Source organism: Protopterus annectens, chromosome 14.part0 (assembly GCF_019279795.1).
Source record: "Protopterus annectens isolate FY-2018-M chromosome 14.part0, PAN1.0, whole genome shotgun sequence".
NCBI lineage: Eukaryota > Metazoa > Chordata > Ceratodontiformes > Protopteridae > Protopterus > Protopterus annectens.
This window is the reverse complement of record NC_056748.1, coordinates 892,681,784-892,701,023: the sequence shown is the minus strand read 5'-3', so window position 1 is coordinate 892,701,023 and position 19,240 is coordinate 892,681,784. Positions and strand designations below refer to the sequence as shown.

General features: G+C 40.2%; 1 protein-coding gene across 1 annotated transcript in view; it reads right to left on the bottom strand.

The window, feature by feature from the left end:
- LOC122788744 (myoferlin-like) overlaps window positions 1–19,240 on the bottom strand; it is a gene marked incomplete at its 5' end in the record, with an annotated part of 518,429 nt that overhangs the window by 259,916 nt on the left and 239,273 nt on the right. The window contains 1 exon segment of the mRNA XM_044055638.1: window positions 15,783–15,938. Within this exon segment, the coding sequence (XP_043911573.1) occupies window positions 15,783–15,938 (156 nt within the window).

The following is a 19,240-nucleotide window of genomic DNA, read 5'->3' as shown; positions in this document are numbered from 1 at the left end:
GATATGGTGCAATATTTATACAAAGGAGAAAGCTAAATTAATCAACACAAAAAAGGCAGCCCCAAAGATATTCAAAGAGAAATACAAGCAAAGGCATCCAAATGTGGACAAATTCACAATAAAATAAAGATCACAAAGAGGGAATGTAGAACAGAAGATTAGTAAAGAAGTTAAAAAAATAGAAGATGAAGTTATGAATACTTGAGAAGTGAAGGATTTGGTGCAGAAAGTCTAACACGTTACATGACAGCATAATGAAATGATGAGTTCCCTAAGTAAGGAAAAAACAGGAGAAATATGAAGAAATATGGACATGGGAAAAACGTTTGTTTAATATAGTGCAATATTTATGCAAAGGAGAAAGCAAACTAATACAAAAAAGAACAGCACCAAAGATATTTGAAGAGAAATACAGGTAAAAAGCATCCGGGCATGGAGAATTTTACAATACAAAAAATAAAAAACAATGAGAAAATTAGTAATGGAGACGTTACAGAAATAGAAACTGAGGTTATGGATTACCTGTGAAGGACTTAGTGTAGAAAATGTATCATCACAGCAGGATAGACCAATGGATACCCAAATTAAGGAGAAACCAGTCGAGTGGGAACATCTGATCAGTTGCCATATAAAGATACTTTGGAGCTCTTCATAGGGAACCAGTACAAATGTTCCATTGGAAATGCACAGTAAGAAGGAACAGGAAATTGTTGCAACTCTGACACAATCAATGTTGTGGAGTGATAGGCCAGAGTGCTCCCATAGGAAAGAGCAACGGATGACACAGGATAAAAGTGAAGAGAACATGGCACAGGAAGATGCACTGGAACATTCTACAGAATGTCCACAGGAAATTGAGAACAAAGAATGTGTCCTCAGTTTAGAAGAAAATGATCTAAGAGAAGAGTTGCTTCACTTAATAGAAATGGACAGACATATTAAGGTTAATGAAAGAAATGGACTACAGAAAGTCAATAAAACCCAAAAAGTTAAAAATTTGATAAAACAAATGAAAAGAATAATTAGGACTGTCCACAGAAATTCATGCGATATAACAGAAGTAAAAAGGATATATTACTGTGCAGCTAAATTAATAACAAAGTCTTACTACAAAAACACAGTGTAGTAAGGGGAGAATTTGAATGCCATCACTTAAGTATCGAATAGAGAAAACTATAAAGCAATTAAGACTAAATGTGTCACTGTTTGAAGAGTATAGAAGAGGGAATAGATCAGCAAAAATACTCAGAAAGATATAGGTGATAAAAGCAATGTACAGTATCAAAACAGATCAGGAGCTATCATGCACTATTGCAACTTCTTCTTCTTTCGGCTTTTCCCAGTTAGGGGTCGCCACAGCAGATCACCTGTCTGCTCATGATTGGCAGTGGAGTTTTATGGTGTCGAGTTGCCAGCCTGGCACCCAACCTTCCACAGAAGGCACACACATGCACACACACACCTAGGGCCAATTTAGAGTGTCCAATCCACCTACAGCATGTCTTTAGGATGTGGAAGGAAATCGGAACACCCAGAGGAAACCCACGAGACCACAGGGGCGACATGCAGACTAAGCACAGAAGGCACCCCAGCCGAGAATCGAACCGGTGAGCCTCTTGCTGTGTGGTGGCAATGCTAACCGCTGCACCACCGTGGCTGCCCACGCACTATCGCAACTAATAAACTAAAAATATCAGCACAGGCAGAACAACTTAGAATATATGCAGATACATATAAAGGAAAAGTCCAAGATAAGCTATTTACTGATAATCCAAAAACGTTTTATAGAGCATTGGGAAACAAGGCAAAGGGAATTGAAACACCACCAAATAAAATAAGAAATAGATACCTTTTGGAGAAATATCTATGAAGATCCTGTGGAACATACAGATGCTAAATGGAGAGAAGGGGTCTATATTATAATGTTGAAGGTACAGCTAGAGTACCTGTTCATCGACACGTAAATGTCGAAAGTCCTCTTCAGTGAACGGCCACATCACTGATTTCTTTCCAAGGGAAAGAAATTGGTAGGCCAACTACACTTGACACAAATTAACAAAAACTATGAAGTGGGGGGCTTTGCCACCCACACCACCCAATGTGGGGGACTGTGCCTCCCACACCCCTAACTAAATATACTAACTCCAAGATAGCACTACAGTGGGGAAAATGGAGATTTACAACGGCCAACCAATTTCTTTCCCTTGGAAAGAAATCGATGATGTGGCTGTTCGCTGATGAGGACATTCGACATTTGTGTGTCAATGAATAGGTACTAGAGATTCTGTACCTTCGACGTTATAATATAGACCCGCTAGAAGTAAAAGAAAGAATAGCAAGTTCAAATGTACAGGATAATATAGATGCCTAAGATTATATATTCCTCGTTCTGAAGGAGGTATGGGCCTCCTCAAAATTGATTATAGATGTGCAATCATGGGACTGTATACATATCTGCTGACATCACAAGACCCAAATGTAGTGAAAGTTTTGAAACAGGAGAATAAGTCTAAGATGACTTCCGTGCTTACTTTAGCAGAAGCATACCAGCATCAAGGTGGAATGGAAATCAAACCAAAAGTAGATAAAATCAGGCAGCACTTGAATGTGCCAACAAACAAAAGAATATAAGGTGAAGGATCAGACGAGAAGGCAAAAAATGTGGAAATTGCATAAATATAGTTGCAAGTATAGAAAACTCTTCAAACAATCTCATGTTGATCAGGATCAAACACAGGAATAGTTAAGGAGAGGTGAATTTAAACCAAAAGAATGAAGGTTCATATTGGCTGCCCAAGACAGTGAATTATGTACAAGTTTGTTTACAAAGTCCTTGGAACATGTGGGGAGAAACAGACAAATTTAGGTTTTGTAAAACAGAACTGGAAACAGTCGCACATCTTATTGCTGGCTGTGATATATTAATGGCAGGAGGACTGTATACTGAAAGGCATAATAAATCTGGCAAGAATGTTGCACTGGGGATTGTGCAAACATAACAATATTGAAGTAGATGAAAAACACTGGAAACATGAGACACAAATCATCACAGAAAATGATGAAGTTTATATCACCTGTGATCACCCACTACCAATGGTTCAAAAAATAGATGCGAGAAAACCAGATATAGTAGCCCATGAAAAGAAGACAAAAGTAGCATTGATCATTGAAATTGCTACATGTAGTGACTACAGTGTCTTATGTACAGGCACAAAGTCATAAAATACCAGAATTTGCAAGAAGAAACAAGGGCAATGTGGAAGAAAGATGCCCAAACAGTTCCAGCACTAGGAGCAATGGGTCTTTAAAAAAAAAACAACTTTACAATCATACTTAGATAAGTTACCGATACATGTAACTCCATTTGCAGGAGGAGGAGTCATTACTAGGCACATTGCAGGTGTTGCAAACAGCACTTCTGGCTAACATCAAAGACTGAATCAATACTAATTTCATGAACTTTAATCATATTTTGACTTAGAAATGGGATCCATTCCCATCATGGTATTAGAAACCCAAAAGACTTGGATAAATTAAAAAAGTACAATTGTGTACACTTACCATAAATGTAGATGTTCGAGTGTATTCACTGTTGCAGCCATCACCTTTGGGTTATCTGCATGCAGTAGCCCTCAGCCTGATTAAGAAAGTCTTGGGTCCTGCATCGGTTGCTGTCTCATTTTCCATGACGTCAGGTAGTCAGGGGTATAAAACATGCAGCTGACGCCATTACATCAGTTTTTCTTGCCCCAGATGTCAGGTGCCCCCTAATGGGAAGCAATACAATTTTATATATATATATATATATATATATATATATATATATATATATATATATATATATATATATATATATACATACATACATACATACAAGGTTATACCTCCAACAATAAAGCAAATGCACTAAAAAGCTTTTAAGCATAGTAAAGGAGAGTAGAGGTACAACCAAAAGAAGTCAGGGGGCTGGAGGGAGGGTAACCACGACTGCAACAGTGAATACACTCTAACATCGACATTTATGGTAAGTGTACACAACTGTACTATGTTCTGCATGTTTCACTGTTGCAGTCATCACATTTGGGTAGATTCCCAAAGCTAAGGATGGGAGGAGGAATTTAGATAGCATTAGGACCAACTATAATGCCCTGCAAGACTGCAGTGGCAAAGCCAGCTCTGGATTTAAAGAAAATTGGGAAATGGTAATGCTTGGTGAAAGTATGTACAGATCTCCAGGTAGCAGCTTCTAGGATTGTCCCTGGTAGGGACACCTCTGAGAAAGGCTGTAGAGGTAGATGCAGCCCTGGTTGAATGGGGTCTAATCCCCTGTGGAATAGGTTTTCCATGGTGCTTATAGCAGAAATGAATGCAATGGCCTATCCATTTAGATATGGGTAGCTTTGAAATAGCCTTCCCCTCTGCCCCAGCAGCAGATGCCACCAGCCAGATGCCACCAGCAGTTGTTCAGACTTCCTTTCAGGTTTAGTCCTGTCCCAAGTAAAATCTAAGTTGTCTGAGCACATCTAAGGAGTCCAGTATCCATCCCCTTTGTTCTGTGGATTAGGAAAGAAGGTTGGTAAATGAATGGGCTGATTAAGAGCCACACTGGATACCACCATGGGGATGAAGGAGGGATTTGTTCCGAGGGACATCCTGCCCGCATGAAAGCTGATGAAAGGCTCCACTGCCATAATGGCCTGTAATTCGGATACCCTTCTTGCTGAAGTGATTGCTAAAAGGAAGGCTTTTTCCAATAAAGGAATTTTAAATCTGCACTAGCAGCTGGCTCGAAAGGAGGAAGAGTGAGTTTCTCCAATACAAAGTTAAGGTCCCAGGCTGGAGTTGGGGCTCTCCTGGGTGGTCTTAAGTTTTTGGCCCCTATGAGGAACTGCTTGAGCAGTGGATGAGAGAAGATGGGGGGTTCTGTGTTATAATGAGCTGAAATGGCTGCGGCGTGAATTTTGATGGAGGAAAAAGAAAGGCCCTTGTGAAGCATCTCAGTTAAGTATTGAAGAATATGAGGCAAGTTGGGTGCCCATCCCTCGAGATTGGTTCCAGGCACAGAATCTTTTCCATTTTTCAGCATAAGATTTTCTAGTACTAGGCCTCCTTGCCTCCAAAATTATATCCAGCACTTCTTTACTGAGGGATGGTAATGGAGAGATTAGGTAATTAGCCTGGCTGCCAGGTTCAGGGTTTGAAGCTGAGGGTGCAGAATCTGGTTCTCCTGCTGTGACAACAGGGTAGGGGTCTGAGGCAGGTGCCATGGAGCCAGCAGTGACACACTGCACAAGAGGGGGCACCAGTGTTGGCATTGCCAGTCTGGTGCAATCAATATCATCCTTGGTTTGTCCTGTTTGATCTTTAGCAGTACTTTGGAGAGGAGAGGCAGAGGAGGAAAGGCATAAACTGATACATTTTTCCAGCTGAAGGATAGAGCATCCACTTTCCAAGCTTGTTTGTGGGGAGTCCTTGTGCAAAATTTGTCCAATTGGTAGTTCTGGGGGGAGGCAAACAGGTCTATATCTGGGCTCCCCCATTTGTTTGCCAACATGTTGAAAGTCTTTGGTTCTATTTTCCATTTGTGAGGGTCCATAAGATTTCTGCTTAGTCTGCCAGTGTATTCAGTTTTCCTGGCAGGAATTGAGCCTGTAGATGCACTTGGTAGCTCAAGGCTCTGTTCCACAGAGCCATGGCTAGTCTGCAGATGGGGTAAGAATGGGTACCCCCCTGCTTGTTTATGTACCACATAACAGTGATGTTGTCCATCTTCACCATTAATTGTCCTGGAAGAATGTGGTCCTTGAAGGCTGTCAGAGCATTCTGTACAGCTAACATTTCTTTTTGATTGATATGCAGGTGCATTTGACTTGGGTTCCATTTGCCCTGAATGCACTTCCCTGCCAGGTAAGCCCCCCATGCATAGTCTGCTGCATCTGTTGTTAGGGTTTGGGTGGCATGGGGTAGAGTGAATGGTAGTCCCTTGTTTTGGTGGCAGGCCTCTGCCCACCAAAGGAACTCTAACCATAGGCAAGGTATGGATAGGAATCATTGCTTCTAGATCCTGAGAATGTTGACACCATAGGCTTTTCAGATACCATTGTAGTTTCCTCATATGCAGTCTTGCATATGGAATTAGAAGAATGCAGGAGGCCATAAACCCCAAGGGTTGCAGTATTTGCCTTGCAGATAGCAGGGTATTTGTGGCCATTAGTCAAGTATGTTGTCAAATGAATTTGTTTCTCTGGTGTGAGGAAAGCCATCTTGGAAGTTATATTCAAGCTTGCTCCCATGAATATAATTTGTTGACAGGATGCAAGATGTGATTTATTTTCGTTTACGGTGTACCCCAGACAAGTTAGCACCTTTTGTACAAATGCCAGATGAATTCAAAAGTATGTCCTGGCTTTCTGCCCGAATTAGACAATCGTCCAGGTATGGGTATATTTGAATATTTCTTTGCCTACAAAATGCAATACCTGGAGCTAGGCACTTTGTGAATACCCTGGGCGCAGTAGATAAGCTAAAGGGCAGTGCAGAGAACTGATAGTGCATGTACCCTGCTTTGAAGCATAGGTATCTCCTGCAAGATTCCCTGATTGGGATGTGCAGGTATGCTTCTTTTAAATTGAGTGTTGCCAACCAGGCATCTTTGCCTAGCATAGGAAGCAACGGATGAAGAGTTAGCATCTAGAATTTTGGAATAACCAAAAAGGTGTTTAAGGTAGACAGGTCCATGATAGGACGCCATGAGTTGTCTTTCTGGGTACCAGGAAAAGTCTTGAGTAGAAACCTTGTCCCTTTTCCTCTTCTGGTACAGTTTGAATAGCCTTTATGCTTAAGAAAGAGAGGGCTTGCTTTTGAACCTCTGCCCACTGATTTGGGGGTAGATCTGGCCAACCATTTGGGGTTGGTAACGTGTGGAAGTGAAACCTGTATCCTTGGGAAACTATCTTTAAAGCCCATTTGTCCTGAGTAATGAGTTCCCAATTTTTTGCCTGCAGAGCAATCTTTCCCTCTAATGGAGCAGTCAGCAGAGAAGTGCTTGGAAGTTTTAAAGTTAAGTCATTGAGACAGTTTACCATAGGGGGGGGGGGGAGTCTTACTACTCCCTGATTTGGATGTAGGAGCCCCCCACTGCTTAGTCGTGTGTGTACCCTGGGACTGAAGCCTGGGTGTTCTGCTGGATCTGGCTTTGGACTGAAGGCCTGGCAGAGGCAGAAAAAGGTCCAATTCTTAGAGGGCCAATGCCAACTAAATCTTGGAGGTTGTACTTGTAGGAAATCTTTAACAGTTTGCATAGATTTAGCTTTTTCCTCCATCTTTTTAAGAACTTCTTCTGCTTTGTTGCCAAACAGGCGGTCCTGATTTAAGGGAGTATCCAGTAATTTAGCTTTAACATGATCTGGCAAGGATTGCTCCTTAAGCCAAGCAAGCCTTCTTAAGTACAGACCCAGTGACAGCAGCCCTACAAGATGCCTCTAGTGAATCAAAACCACATTGCAAAGTAGGTTTTCCAACCTGTTCAGCAGAATGCATTAAATCCTGTAAATCCTTATTTTCAGCACAACCAGGAATCAACATAATTTTCTGTTTAAGCAATCCAATAATATGCTGCTGATACTTTAACATATGAAACTGGCAGTTTAAGGCCCTTATGGCCAAGGTTGCAGAAGTGTATACCTTCTTACCCCATCTATCCAGCACCCTGGAGTCTCAATCAGAGCGGGTAGGATTTTTGGTAGTAGCCTTAATGCCCTTGGGTCCCTGTGAAATGGTCTTAGAATCCGCAGTAGGATTTTTAAAAAGGAACTTATGAGAGTCAGGAACCCTGTAATATCTATCAGGTTTTCTGGGAGCAGGAGGTAGAGAATCAGGGGCCAAGCTATATTCCGAAAAGGCATCATCAACAATGTCTAGTACAGGAGGGATAGCTAAAGGCCTGTGCTGGGGCAGAAGTAAGAAATCCCTAAGCCTCTTTTTAGAATCAGAGTAATCCTGACTTTCCCAATGAAAATGCTCCCTAAGAGTATGCAAGGTTTCACCAAATGAGAAATCCTCTTGGGGGGGGGGGGGGTAGAGTCCTCAGCATCAGAATCCTCATAGGTAGATAAGGGTAAATCCTGGTCATCAGAGGAAACAGAAATTTCAGAATCCTGGTCAGAAGTATCATAAGCAAACTCAGTCCTTGGTCTCTTAGAGGGGGAAAGTCGGCTTCCCCTGATTAAAGTAATAAGGTCTTCAGCCATTTTTATCATTTGTTTTTTAGGCATAGAGGCCTGACCATGCAGTCTGGGCATCGGTTTGCCTGGCATGGTTTGAGTTTTAGGCCTTGAAGAAGAAGATGGCATCAGTTTAATATGCAAGTCAGTAGGCCTGAATACACCCTCAGAAGCCGGTGCCTGCACAGTGGCTCTGGACCCATCCAAGTTAGAGACATCCACAGGTTCCACAGTTGAAGCATCTCGTGGCATACCGGACTCCAAATGGTTCTCAGTAGAGGCCTGCGAATCTGAAGTAGCAGGTATCAGGGGCAGCGAATGCACCTCAGAGTACCGGCGAACTGGGGACTGGCTTAGGAGAAGCGTCATCGGCAGCTTTGGACCTAGGCTAGTCTCTGTCTATCTTTGCATTTTTCCGGCATGGCGGTAGTTGGATGGCTTACCAAAGACATATCTGGATAATTGAACAGAGTACCAAAATATTTAGAAGCGTAAATATACAGACAAATAGTTCATTGTTTAAATAAGGCACAAAACCAACAGCAAGGTACATCGTGGTCAGGGCCTAGGCAAGGAATACAGTATGAATGGAAATCTTTATGAGGTATTTGCTTTCCACAAGAAATACAATTATTTACTTTACTGACATCAGTTTAGAGCAAGAAAAAGTTTCCCCAACGGGGTACTTAGCTTTAGTTGAAGACTTTTCTGAAACTCGAAAACGAAAATTTCAGGAGTCGGCCGACCGGCACTTGCGAACTGCTTCTGGCACAGTACGGCAAGAAAGACTGATGTAATGGCATCGGCTGCATGTTTTATACCCGACTACCTGACATCACGGAAGATAAGACAGCAACCGACGCAGAACCCAAGACTTTGTTAATCAGGCCGACTAAGGGCTACTGCAAGAAGATAATCCAAATGTGATGATTGCAACAGTGAAACACGAAGAACATCAGAGAAGTCAGAGGATATAGCAAACCTACTGGCTGACAAATTCAGCTCCAACTTTACTCCCCCTCCAATCTTCCCTCAGGAAATACCATCAAATTTAACTCCCTCTGCTATCACTAGGGAAGAGGTCTGTAATGCTCTCTAAGGCCAAGGTACTGTATTAATGGGCCCAGACAACAGCCCAGGATGCCTTCTAAATAGTATGAAACATGACCTATCAGGCCCTCTGGAATTGCTACTTAACTGTAACCTCCAAACAGGCTTTGTGCCTCATGAATTAAGAACAGCAACAATCATCCCTCTGCACAAAGGTGGAGCATCAACACACCCCAGAAACTACAGACCCATAAGTCTCACTAGTCTTGTATGTAAAGCCATGGAAAGAATTACCAGGGAAACGTTCATTAATGATATAGCAAACTTCCAGATACTGGACTCAAGGGCAGATCACGCCTACTCAATCTGATGGACTTCTTTGAGAAAGTCAGCAAAGCAATGGATTAGGGCAAAATGGTTCATACTGCCTCCTTTGGACCTGGTCAAGGTATTTGACACAATAACCCACTAAGGCACTGTTGGCAAACTCAAGAGGTCAGCTACAAACCGTATGTCATCCAGTTAGAATTTGGGAGTCCACCTCTACAAAGAAGACAGTCACAACTGGAGTACCTCAGGGATCGGTCCTTGGGCTGCTCTTTGTCATTTACTTCTCTGAAGTCAATGCCAATGTCAATGGTCTCTGGCTGACAAAGTCTGCAGATGATTGCAAATTAGGAGCGATCACTGAATCCCACAGTGACACAAATGTTCTCCAAGAAGGGCTGACACAGACAAACAACTGGTGTCAGAGCCATGGATAAATGCCAAGAAATGCATAACAGTATCCTTTGGGAAGTCATTCACACCTGGTAACTATCATACTGACAACACATCCCATGGGGTTGACCTAGTAGTCAGAGTTAGGGATATACATAGATAGTAATCTAGCCTTTGACCATCACATGTCTACAGTAGTGAGGAAATCATTCCATGCTGCTCAACTTATAAACAAAGGTATAGCATCTAGGTCCAAAAAAGTCATTGTTTCACTGTATTCGACATTCATCAGACATATCACTGAGTACAATGCCCCCCTTTGGTATATACCTAACCAGGCATATCCAACAGGTGGAATGCCCACAGAGGTTCCTCACTATAAGAATACAGGGCACAAGTAAAATGTCCTGTGCAGACCACGTCAAGGTCCTACCCCTACATTCTGTCTCCTATAGGCTGTTCAGGGGAGATCTATGCCTGGCATACAGGGCAAAGTCATACCCCACTCTGATACACCTCCTGCATATCCACAAAACAAACAGCACCAGAATTACCTTTTTTAAAGACTTAAACCTTGCCTGTGATATAAATAGAACCTGCTGGAGAGACAGGTATGTATCCCATAGACTATCCCATCTCTGGAACAGGCGCCTCCATCCATGTGAAGTAGAGATCCACCCTAACCCAATTCAAGGGTAACTTGGACAATTGGATGGGTAACAGGAAATCATCCCTGGCTTGGCACCCAAGTCTTTAATGGACACTGGCAACCTGTAAATGATTCATCGCCCAGGTCCCTGCTTGTAAATGTTTCATCTATCAAGCCCCTGATCAAGGGTACCGGAACTTGTCAAAGATTTGGGATGCATAGCTAGGCTTAAAAAGGCCCTTGTGGTTGTTAGCCTAGTAAACACCTATGAACTGCATGTCAGGCTACAGCTTCTCAATTTATGGTTAAACAGCTGGAAAATCTGCACTTGGATTAAGAAAACACATGAGTTAACCATCTCAAAGAAAAAAATGCACAAACTCAGTCACAGTAACACAAACTACAGAAATCTTGTAGACTGGGTTTTTTAATCCTTGTTAATCAAACTGCAAATATAAATTAAACTACTTAATCTTAAAAAAATGATACAAGTATTAATAAAATGTTTAGTTTCAGGCCATGCACTACACAAAGTAAAGCTTTTTAATTAAATTAAGCAAGCAATTAATTAACTTATTTATGAAAAGGTGCAGGATTACAAATATTTTCAGTAGTTTTATAGACAATATCAGTAAGGCTGTGAATTTTAGCAAGCACATTCAAATGAAAAGAAAATGGGGGTTGAAGTACACTTATTTCCCCCTGGAAATGCTTTATAATCATACCACATCACCACAGGCATAGCAGTATCTACAGCAGTCCTTTCTTTCATTTATTTTAACGCACATGGTATTCTTCAACTCTGCTGCGTTTTCGGAAATGTGGTTAAACTCAAATATTTTAGCACAAGCACCTTTTCCTTTCAATTAATACAAGACAATTATGATAGTAATAATAAAGGAAGAGGGATTGAGAAAGGTTTTGTTGCAGGCAGGTGAAAGTGGAAATCTACAGAGTTTTTAGGCTATGCAAGTTAAATATGGTACAGGGGGAGGTGGGTGTGTATTTTACTTGGCAGTTAGCATGAGAGTTGAGAAAGAAAAGGAGGGGAAGTGGCTATCTGTGCAAAGAAATGAAATTAATCTGTGGAAAGAAATTAAACAAAAAAAAACTCCACTGAAGCTGGAAAACCAAAATAATTTATTAAGTGCTTTTGTCAAATGTAGTTTTTCAGTCACTGTAATTTACATTAAAACACATGACATGACATCACAGGACTCTCACAACATAAAACATTCAATAAATTAAAACATAAATATACTCATTTAGTTTTTTTCTGAATCTCCTTCCTATTATGAACATTTTATATTTAAACTTAATTTAAGCCTGGAGCTTTACCGGCTTGTAAATGAATCTATCAACTAGTCTCCTTGCTCTCCAATTTATTTTTTATAATACCTCCTCAAAAATCTAATGGTTCATAATCAAGAACCACAAAACAGAACTTTTTTATAATATGTACATTTTTCAGTATGTTTAAATAATGTATTATTTTTACTTCTTTGCTTAACATATAAATGCTCTTTAATTCTCTTTGGAAATTTCTGTGTGGCCATTCCTACATAAAACGAACAGGTCTATATTAAAATCACAAAGAGGCGTTACATCGAAGCATCTACTGTGACACATAAAGACCAAAGTCTGAAAATAGCAAAGGCTCAGGCCAGCCATTTTTTTCCCAGGGAAAAAAATTGTTTGGTCTGAGCCATAGCATTGCCCTTTACCCCACTGTAGTGTGATCTCAGAGTTGGTACATTTAGTTAGGGGGTGTGGGTGGGGGTGAAGTCCCCACTTAGTTATGTTTTAAATAGTGTGTGTGTTTGGTACTAGCGATTTCTTTGCAGGGAAAGAAATTGCTGTTTTGACCGTTTGCGGTTTAGTGCGTTTGGTCATTGTGTTGGTGAACAGGCGTTCGATGTAATGCCTCTTCACGATTTTAATGTAGAACCACAACAAACACAGCCTGAGCATTTTGCAATTTAAACACTCCAACTGAATTGCATGTAAAATATCCAGGTACACAAAGTTTTGGGGGGAAGAATTGGATGATGTCTAAGAAAAGGCCAATAAGCTTGATATGCAAGGATCTAGATAGGATTAATCCAAAACTTTATTAAAAAACAATTTGTTGCACAGTTACAATGAAGTAAAGAAAAAAACTGTCAAAAATCAGCAGACAAGAAAAGTATAAAATAGTAAAAGAGGAGGCAGACTGAGAATGCAGCAATTGAGAGAAAGTTAGGTAGCGGAGCATACAGGGTGGAAAGATGACCGGTATGGTGGATGGTGATTTAGGGAAGAGCAGGTAGCCCAATATTTGATAAGCAGTTAAGGATTCTGCATACGTGGTACAGGACTCAACTTCATGTCAAGGGGGAAAAGATGTTGGAAGGAGCCGTCTTAGAGGTGTGGGGAAAAGGATGTAGGATATTTACATACATGGTGGTATAGTGTAGCAGTTTGGAGCTCTGGGAAAACGTGGGGAGTGTATGATGAGCACTCTCTGATAAGCACCTTAGAAGAGTTCTCTTTTCCTACCTATTTGGGGTAGGACTGCACTTTGCATGGTGAGGGTTAGAATGAGGGAGTAGAGCTACAATTTGTGTCAGGTTGAGCCATGACAAATAACTACAGCTTGAGATAAGACAGGAACATGAGGTAGAGTTGTATAATTGTACAGGAAAACTGGTGAGAAGGCTCAATAAGGAGAGAAGTAGGAAGGAGATTAAGAGAAAGAAGGGGCCAAATTAAAGAAAAAAGGGCAGAAATGACTCCAGGAAAGCTGAAGTAATCTTATAGTAAGGGGAGTATACACTGGATGTCAGCAAGATGGGTTATGGTGATTTTCACAAAGGGAAGATTGTCATTGTAAGATGAATGACCAAGTCATTATTTTCTGCCTTGTGGAATTAATGGAAAGCAATAGTGGGTAAACAGAAATCTGTGTATTTTAATACAGTTAATGAGAAGAAAGAGGAAGTACTGAGGTGGATATGTTTATGTATTGAATGCAGGCTATACTTTTATGACAATGAACAGCAAAGCATATAAATACTATTTTGTTGCAGAAACAATAAAATATAGAAAATGACAGTGATAATAACAGACCTAATGCAACGTTATTTTATACACATAAGTTTTTGTATCCATTAATTTCACAAGGCAGAAAGTAATGACTTTCCAACCTGTTACTGAGTAGTTGTTGGTCCACTGACTTAACATTCTCCAGCTACTAAACTACATTAAACTAAACTTGTACACAAGCAGTGCTACCAGAATTACCCTCAGTGACATTAGAATTGCTACTGTAGTACAGACAGGAGGGCAAAAAATGCATTGAAATGCTGGCTGAAGCATACTGTATGAAGCAGCTTTTTTGTTGTCCATTACAAAAGTGCCAGATGGTACCTTTTAATCATGTTAATTAATGTACAGCTGCAAACCAGTAGCAGAACTTTTTTTAAGTGGCAAATTTCAGATTTATTTATTACTGTGCAATTACCCTGTCACTGGATCAGAGAGGCATTTTATTCATCTGCACAACATCCTACTGATCCAAACTGTTGCACTTGGACAAATGCATATGCCAACACACACACACACACACACACACACACACACACACACACACACACACACACACACACACACACACACACACACACAATAAATAACTGCAACATATAAAAAAGAACTCTTGCATGCTGGTTGTGTTGAATTTACTTATCAACGTGGTTTACACTATGGTGGAAATTTAACAGTCATCATTTTCACACACTACCACATTCTAGATGCATAGTGCAGCATCCTGCGAACTGCATTGGCTCTAGTCACCTCACAAGCTATAGCCTTGACAAAAATAACTAAGGTAAGGTTTTGTTTAGTAAACACAAAGTCAAGTTAGACAATAAATAAATTCATCTTTTACCTCAATTCAAACCCACATACTACTGTAATAAATTCCAGTGGGATATGGTGCAACACCCATGTTATTTTCACTGTTTATATTTATGTGATGAATGAATGTTTCCATAGCACATTTTTGGGTACTTGCTTATTATCGCAACCACATTCCACAGTCAGTACTTGACATCGAACCTCCCAACTGTAGCAGATATCTGACTTGGTATGTGTGTTAAATGCAAAGCATTTCAAAATGTGTTTGGAAAATATTGTTCGACAAACTGATTTCATATCTGGATGATCACACCGTCACATAGTTTTGCCATGGTGTAATAGTGTTAGGAGAGCTTTCTCACCTGCTCTCTTAAAGAATTCCAGAGAAAAGTCAAAAACGGCACAGGGAAATTGCCTCCAAACACCTTTTTGAACTGTAAAGTTAGCCGCTGCTAAAACATGTTTGCAGTAACACAAATGTCATGAAGGACATGAAACTGGACCCTGAAACAAATGCAGCTTTTTATGTGTGAGACAGTGACAATGCAATAGGGAAGCCAGACGTCATGCATGGTTGTGCACGCTTGACAGGCATGCTTAGGAGAACAGATTTCACCAGTGATGTTAGGAAATGACCCTGCAGTTCTCTGTCTAATAATGTGAAAGTGTGCCTGACTGTTGTAATGAAATTAAAAACTTGCTCCTTCAAAGAGCTAGCATGGATGAACGACTAAAAGTAGATAGCCTCTTACGGCAGTCATGGTCCCATCACTGTCCGCCCGACTACCCTCAACAGAAACAGGGAAGTATACATTTTTATTGGCCAGAAAGGTAGGAAGCTACACAGTAGTAGTAAGGGGTGTTATATTCTCCTCCTTGGAAACTTTCAGCATACTTTTTGGCAGGAGTATGGCTTTCCAAACGGCCGTTTCTCCTCTTCAAAATGAGGTTGCGATAATACACAAGAATCCATTTTTGCAACACAATTATCTTTAGCTGGATTTTGCACCTATACACATACAACAGTTGAAAATTCAGCTCACACCTGAAATATTGCAATTATGCTTTCACTCAACAAAATGAAGTGTATACTTATAAACAACCCATATTTTGTTGTGGGGAAATTATGCAACTTACGTTATACAATCAAACCTAATATACTATGCTTAAAAAGAATATTATTGGCAAAGATATGATACAATACAATGCTGATATATTTGAAAAATAAAATATTACAATCTTACCAGGCCATTACTGTCCTTTGGCTGCAGGTCAATACCTCTGACAATATAGATGCGCACTATGCATTCCTGAGGTCCACTGTCTGGTAACTCTCTGAACTGGCGAGGAGGTGGTGGCATTCCAGGGTCATCAGGTAGAGGATAGATTTTAAAAGAACCCTAAAAAATAAGTTGAAATATTTACAGACCATGGAAGCCCCTTATCTCTTACTGTGACAGTCTTCTCCCAAGAATAAAAATGACTTGTACTACACACACACACACACAAAGGGAAGTCGGACACATATGATCTTATTACCATTCGTGATCTCAAGCATCTCAAAGGAAATTACACATATGAATGTGTCATAACTGAAATTACACATACGAATATGTCATAACTGAAATTACACATACGAATGTGTCATAACTGAAATTACAATCAATTCTGTAGTGACAGATGTGAGATGAAACTACTGAAACAGAAACAGATTATGCAGAAAACTCAGTATTGTGGCATGAAAACCAAACGACAGTCTTAAGCACTGCTTTCCTGACGAGTAATGAATATTCATTTGTATACGGTTTAACAGAAAGGCTGGTAAGCATGTTCACTTTCAACATATGAGAAGTGTGGGAATAGCAGTATAAAAGTGTATGTTAGTAATAAAAGGTTTTAATTATATGCATTGCACATCCCATGGACTTTGTCTTGATTCCTGTAACTTCTTTTCCATTGTGCAGATCAAAAACGTTAATTCGACTATACATAGTGCGCCATGCCTGAAAGTACTTACTGTAGCCAATTACCTGCTTTACCAAGGTAACAGGTGTACTGCTACAATCAGCAAAAAGCAGAATTGCTCTACATCAGTCTCCTAAATAGTCACTCATTAACTTCAAAAAACACCAGCAGATTAACTAAGAAAAATACTCATTACAACCCACCCCACTTCATGCTACAGTGGACTATATAATCTCTCAAGTTATCCATAATGCACTCCATTACTGCCCCATGGAGAACACAGTCCATCTGCAGATGTAGAAGCTAGATTCAAGCTGGATCTTTTTTTCATTAGAGGTTTCTTCAGTTTCCCAAGTAATAATACTTGGTGGAATACTCTAGTAGTTATGATGTAAAACATTTCCTTTACTACCTATTACTGCTACAACCCTTTTATGGAAATTGACCAAAAAGGATTTAGCTGCATGTCACACCTATCTAATATCAGTTGGAATTTTTAATCCACACATTCCAGCTGTACTTTCTTCTATTCTGCAATGTCTTGCAGGACTTTGGCTTTAGCTCTTTTGTGCTGCTACTTTTGTGGCTTGAGTGGCCCCCACTTTGCTGTTACATGAACAATAATCACAAGTTATTTATTAAACATATTACATAATACGAACATGCAAGAGGTTCTCTGGTTCAGTTCTCAGCTGGAGCACCTTCTGTGCGGAGTCTGGATGTCCTCCCCATGGTCGAGTGAACTTTAAAGACATGCAGGTAGGTGCGTGCGTGTGTGCCTTCTTTGAAGGTTGGGTACCGGCTGGCAACTCAACACATGTAAAAATTCGCTGCCAATCATTAGCAGACCGGAGTTCCGCTGTGGCGACCCCTAACCGGGAAAAGCTGAAAGACATAATATGAACATGTATTTACTAAACATGCCTATATTTTTACATTCCCCTCAGTCTAACAATTCCTTGTTCTTGATCCTGCTCCTCATAAATTTTTGCAAATTTTGCTACACTGCTTAAATGGACTCTTCTCCACTTGGTCCTCTCAACACTTGACTAATTTTTATTTGCATTCCTCCAATCTTAGCATAAAAATTCCGGATAGCAGTCTTCATTCATTTTAAATGCAGTTTTACACTGTCATTTGCTGACATTCTAATAAAAAAGCAAAATATTTGCCATTTGAGAACTTTGCTGACAGAATGCATCGGGTCTTTCTTGGAAATCTATTTAGATATTTTTCATTTGATCATTGCTCCATTAGCCTCAACTATAAGGGTTGTATTTTATTAAGGATACAACAACCAGGGAAACTCCCAAAACCTTCACTGCACCTTTCACATACCCAAACATTTGGGTGGCTGAAGCTGATCTGAAGTCAGGTTTGGACAAGAAGCCCTTCAGAACTTTCCTTCGGCTGAAGACAGTACTCCTTTGTGGGCTTTCCAGGATCGATGGTCAGTTAACACTGCTGAGCGGGTAAGTTCCATTTGGGGAAAAAAACTTCTACTTTGCTTTTTTGACAGAAAATTTTCTTTTTATTTGAAACTTAAATATTTAAGCTAGGAAAAAGTGATTTTATTGTGTCATGTGACTTTTGCTCACTTTTAAAATATAAAATTGCTTTTTTTACTTTTGAGGGAAAAAGTTGATAAAACCTAATTTAAACTATTTTTTTCTGTGGAGAGACTGGTGGTGTTTTAATTTTGGGGGCTGTGGTGAGTAAAGTATTTTTTGTTGGATTTTAATGTGGAAAAAGTTACCTTTTTACTGCTAACCTGTTTTATGTTCCAAAAAAGTAAAAGATCGTTAAGTAGCATTTGCTACCACAGCAGGCTGATAAAATGCCCGAGCTGCTGGTGGGTGATTCTGGTATGGTCAAAGCTGGTTCCCTGGACCACTCGTCGTTTTCTTTGGGTCCCGTTGGTGTAGTCCTTACAGCCACCATGGATCAAGGGATTAGTCACATCCTCTGCAACTTCTGGAGTGCCCTTGGTGGGTAAGGGAGAGCCACTCTTTTTGGTCTTGGGAAAAGGGCAGGGAATGTCACTATGCTTAACCAGAAATTTGTGCCCATCCCATTGGGGTTCTTTTGCTGACAAAAAGTGAGCATGTTTCTTCAGAAACTTAAACATATGCTTTTCTTTTGTCTCATTTACCTTGGACAGGAATAATTTACTGTGCTTAGCTCAGGGTTAAGTGCAGGCTCTTGACCCTTTCTGCACGGTTATTTCTGGTAAAAGAAAGAGCTGTTCTTCATTTTATGAAGTGATTTAAGAGTGTAAACCTCAACATGACTGTGAAAGCACAGATTTTGTCTCATCACCACAAAATTCTGATTAAGATTCTGAGAAGACTGTGGCTTTGGACAGTCATTTTGAAGGATTCCCTTTCTCTTGAACTATTTCTATAATGAATTGCTTGCTTCAGTGGGAAAATTATTGCTCATTCCACCAGGAGGAATGATATGTTACAACTGGAATTTCCAGGATCTACTCCCACTCCACCTCTTGCTGTGTCTGCCTTGGAGGATGTTTTTGTCAAAGCCTGTAATTTTCTGATAGCCAGCCTGCTGCCCCCAAGAAAATAGATATGCTCGTACCTCAATGTTTTAAGTTTTTACATAATCATCACAGATCTGACCTAGCATCTGCTGCTTTACTGAATCCATCTGCTGCTAAACATAATACTAACTTCCCTCCTTCTGACAAGGATGGAAAGGCTTTTGATAAATCTGGGGAAAA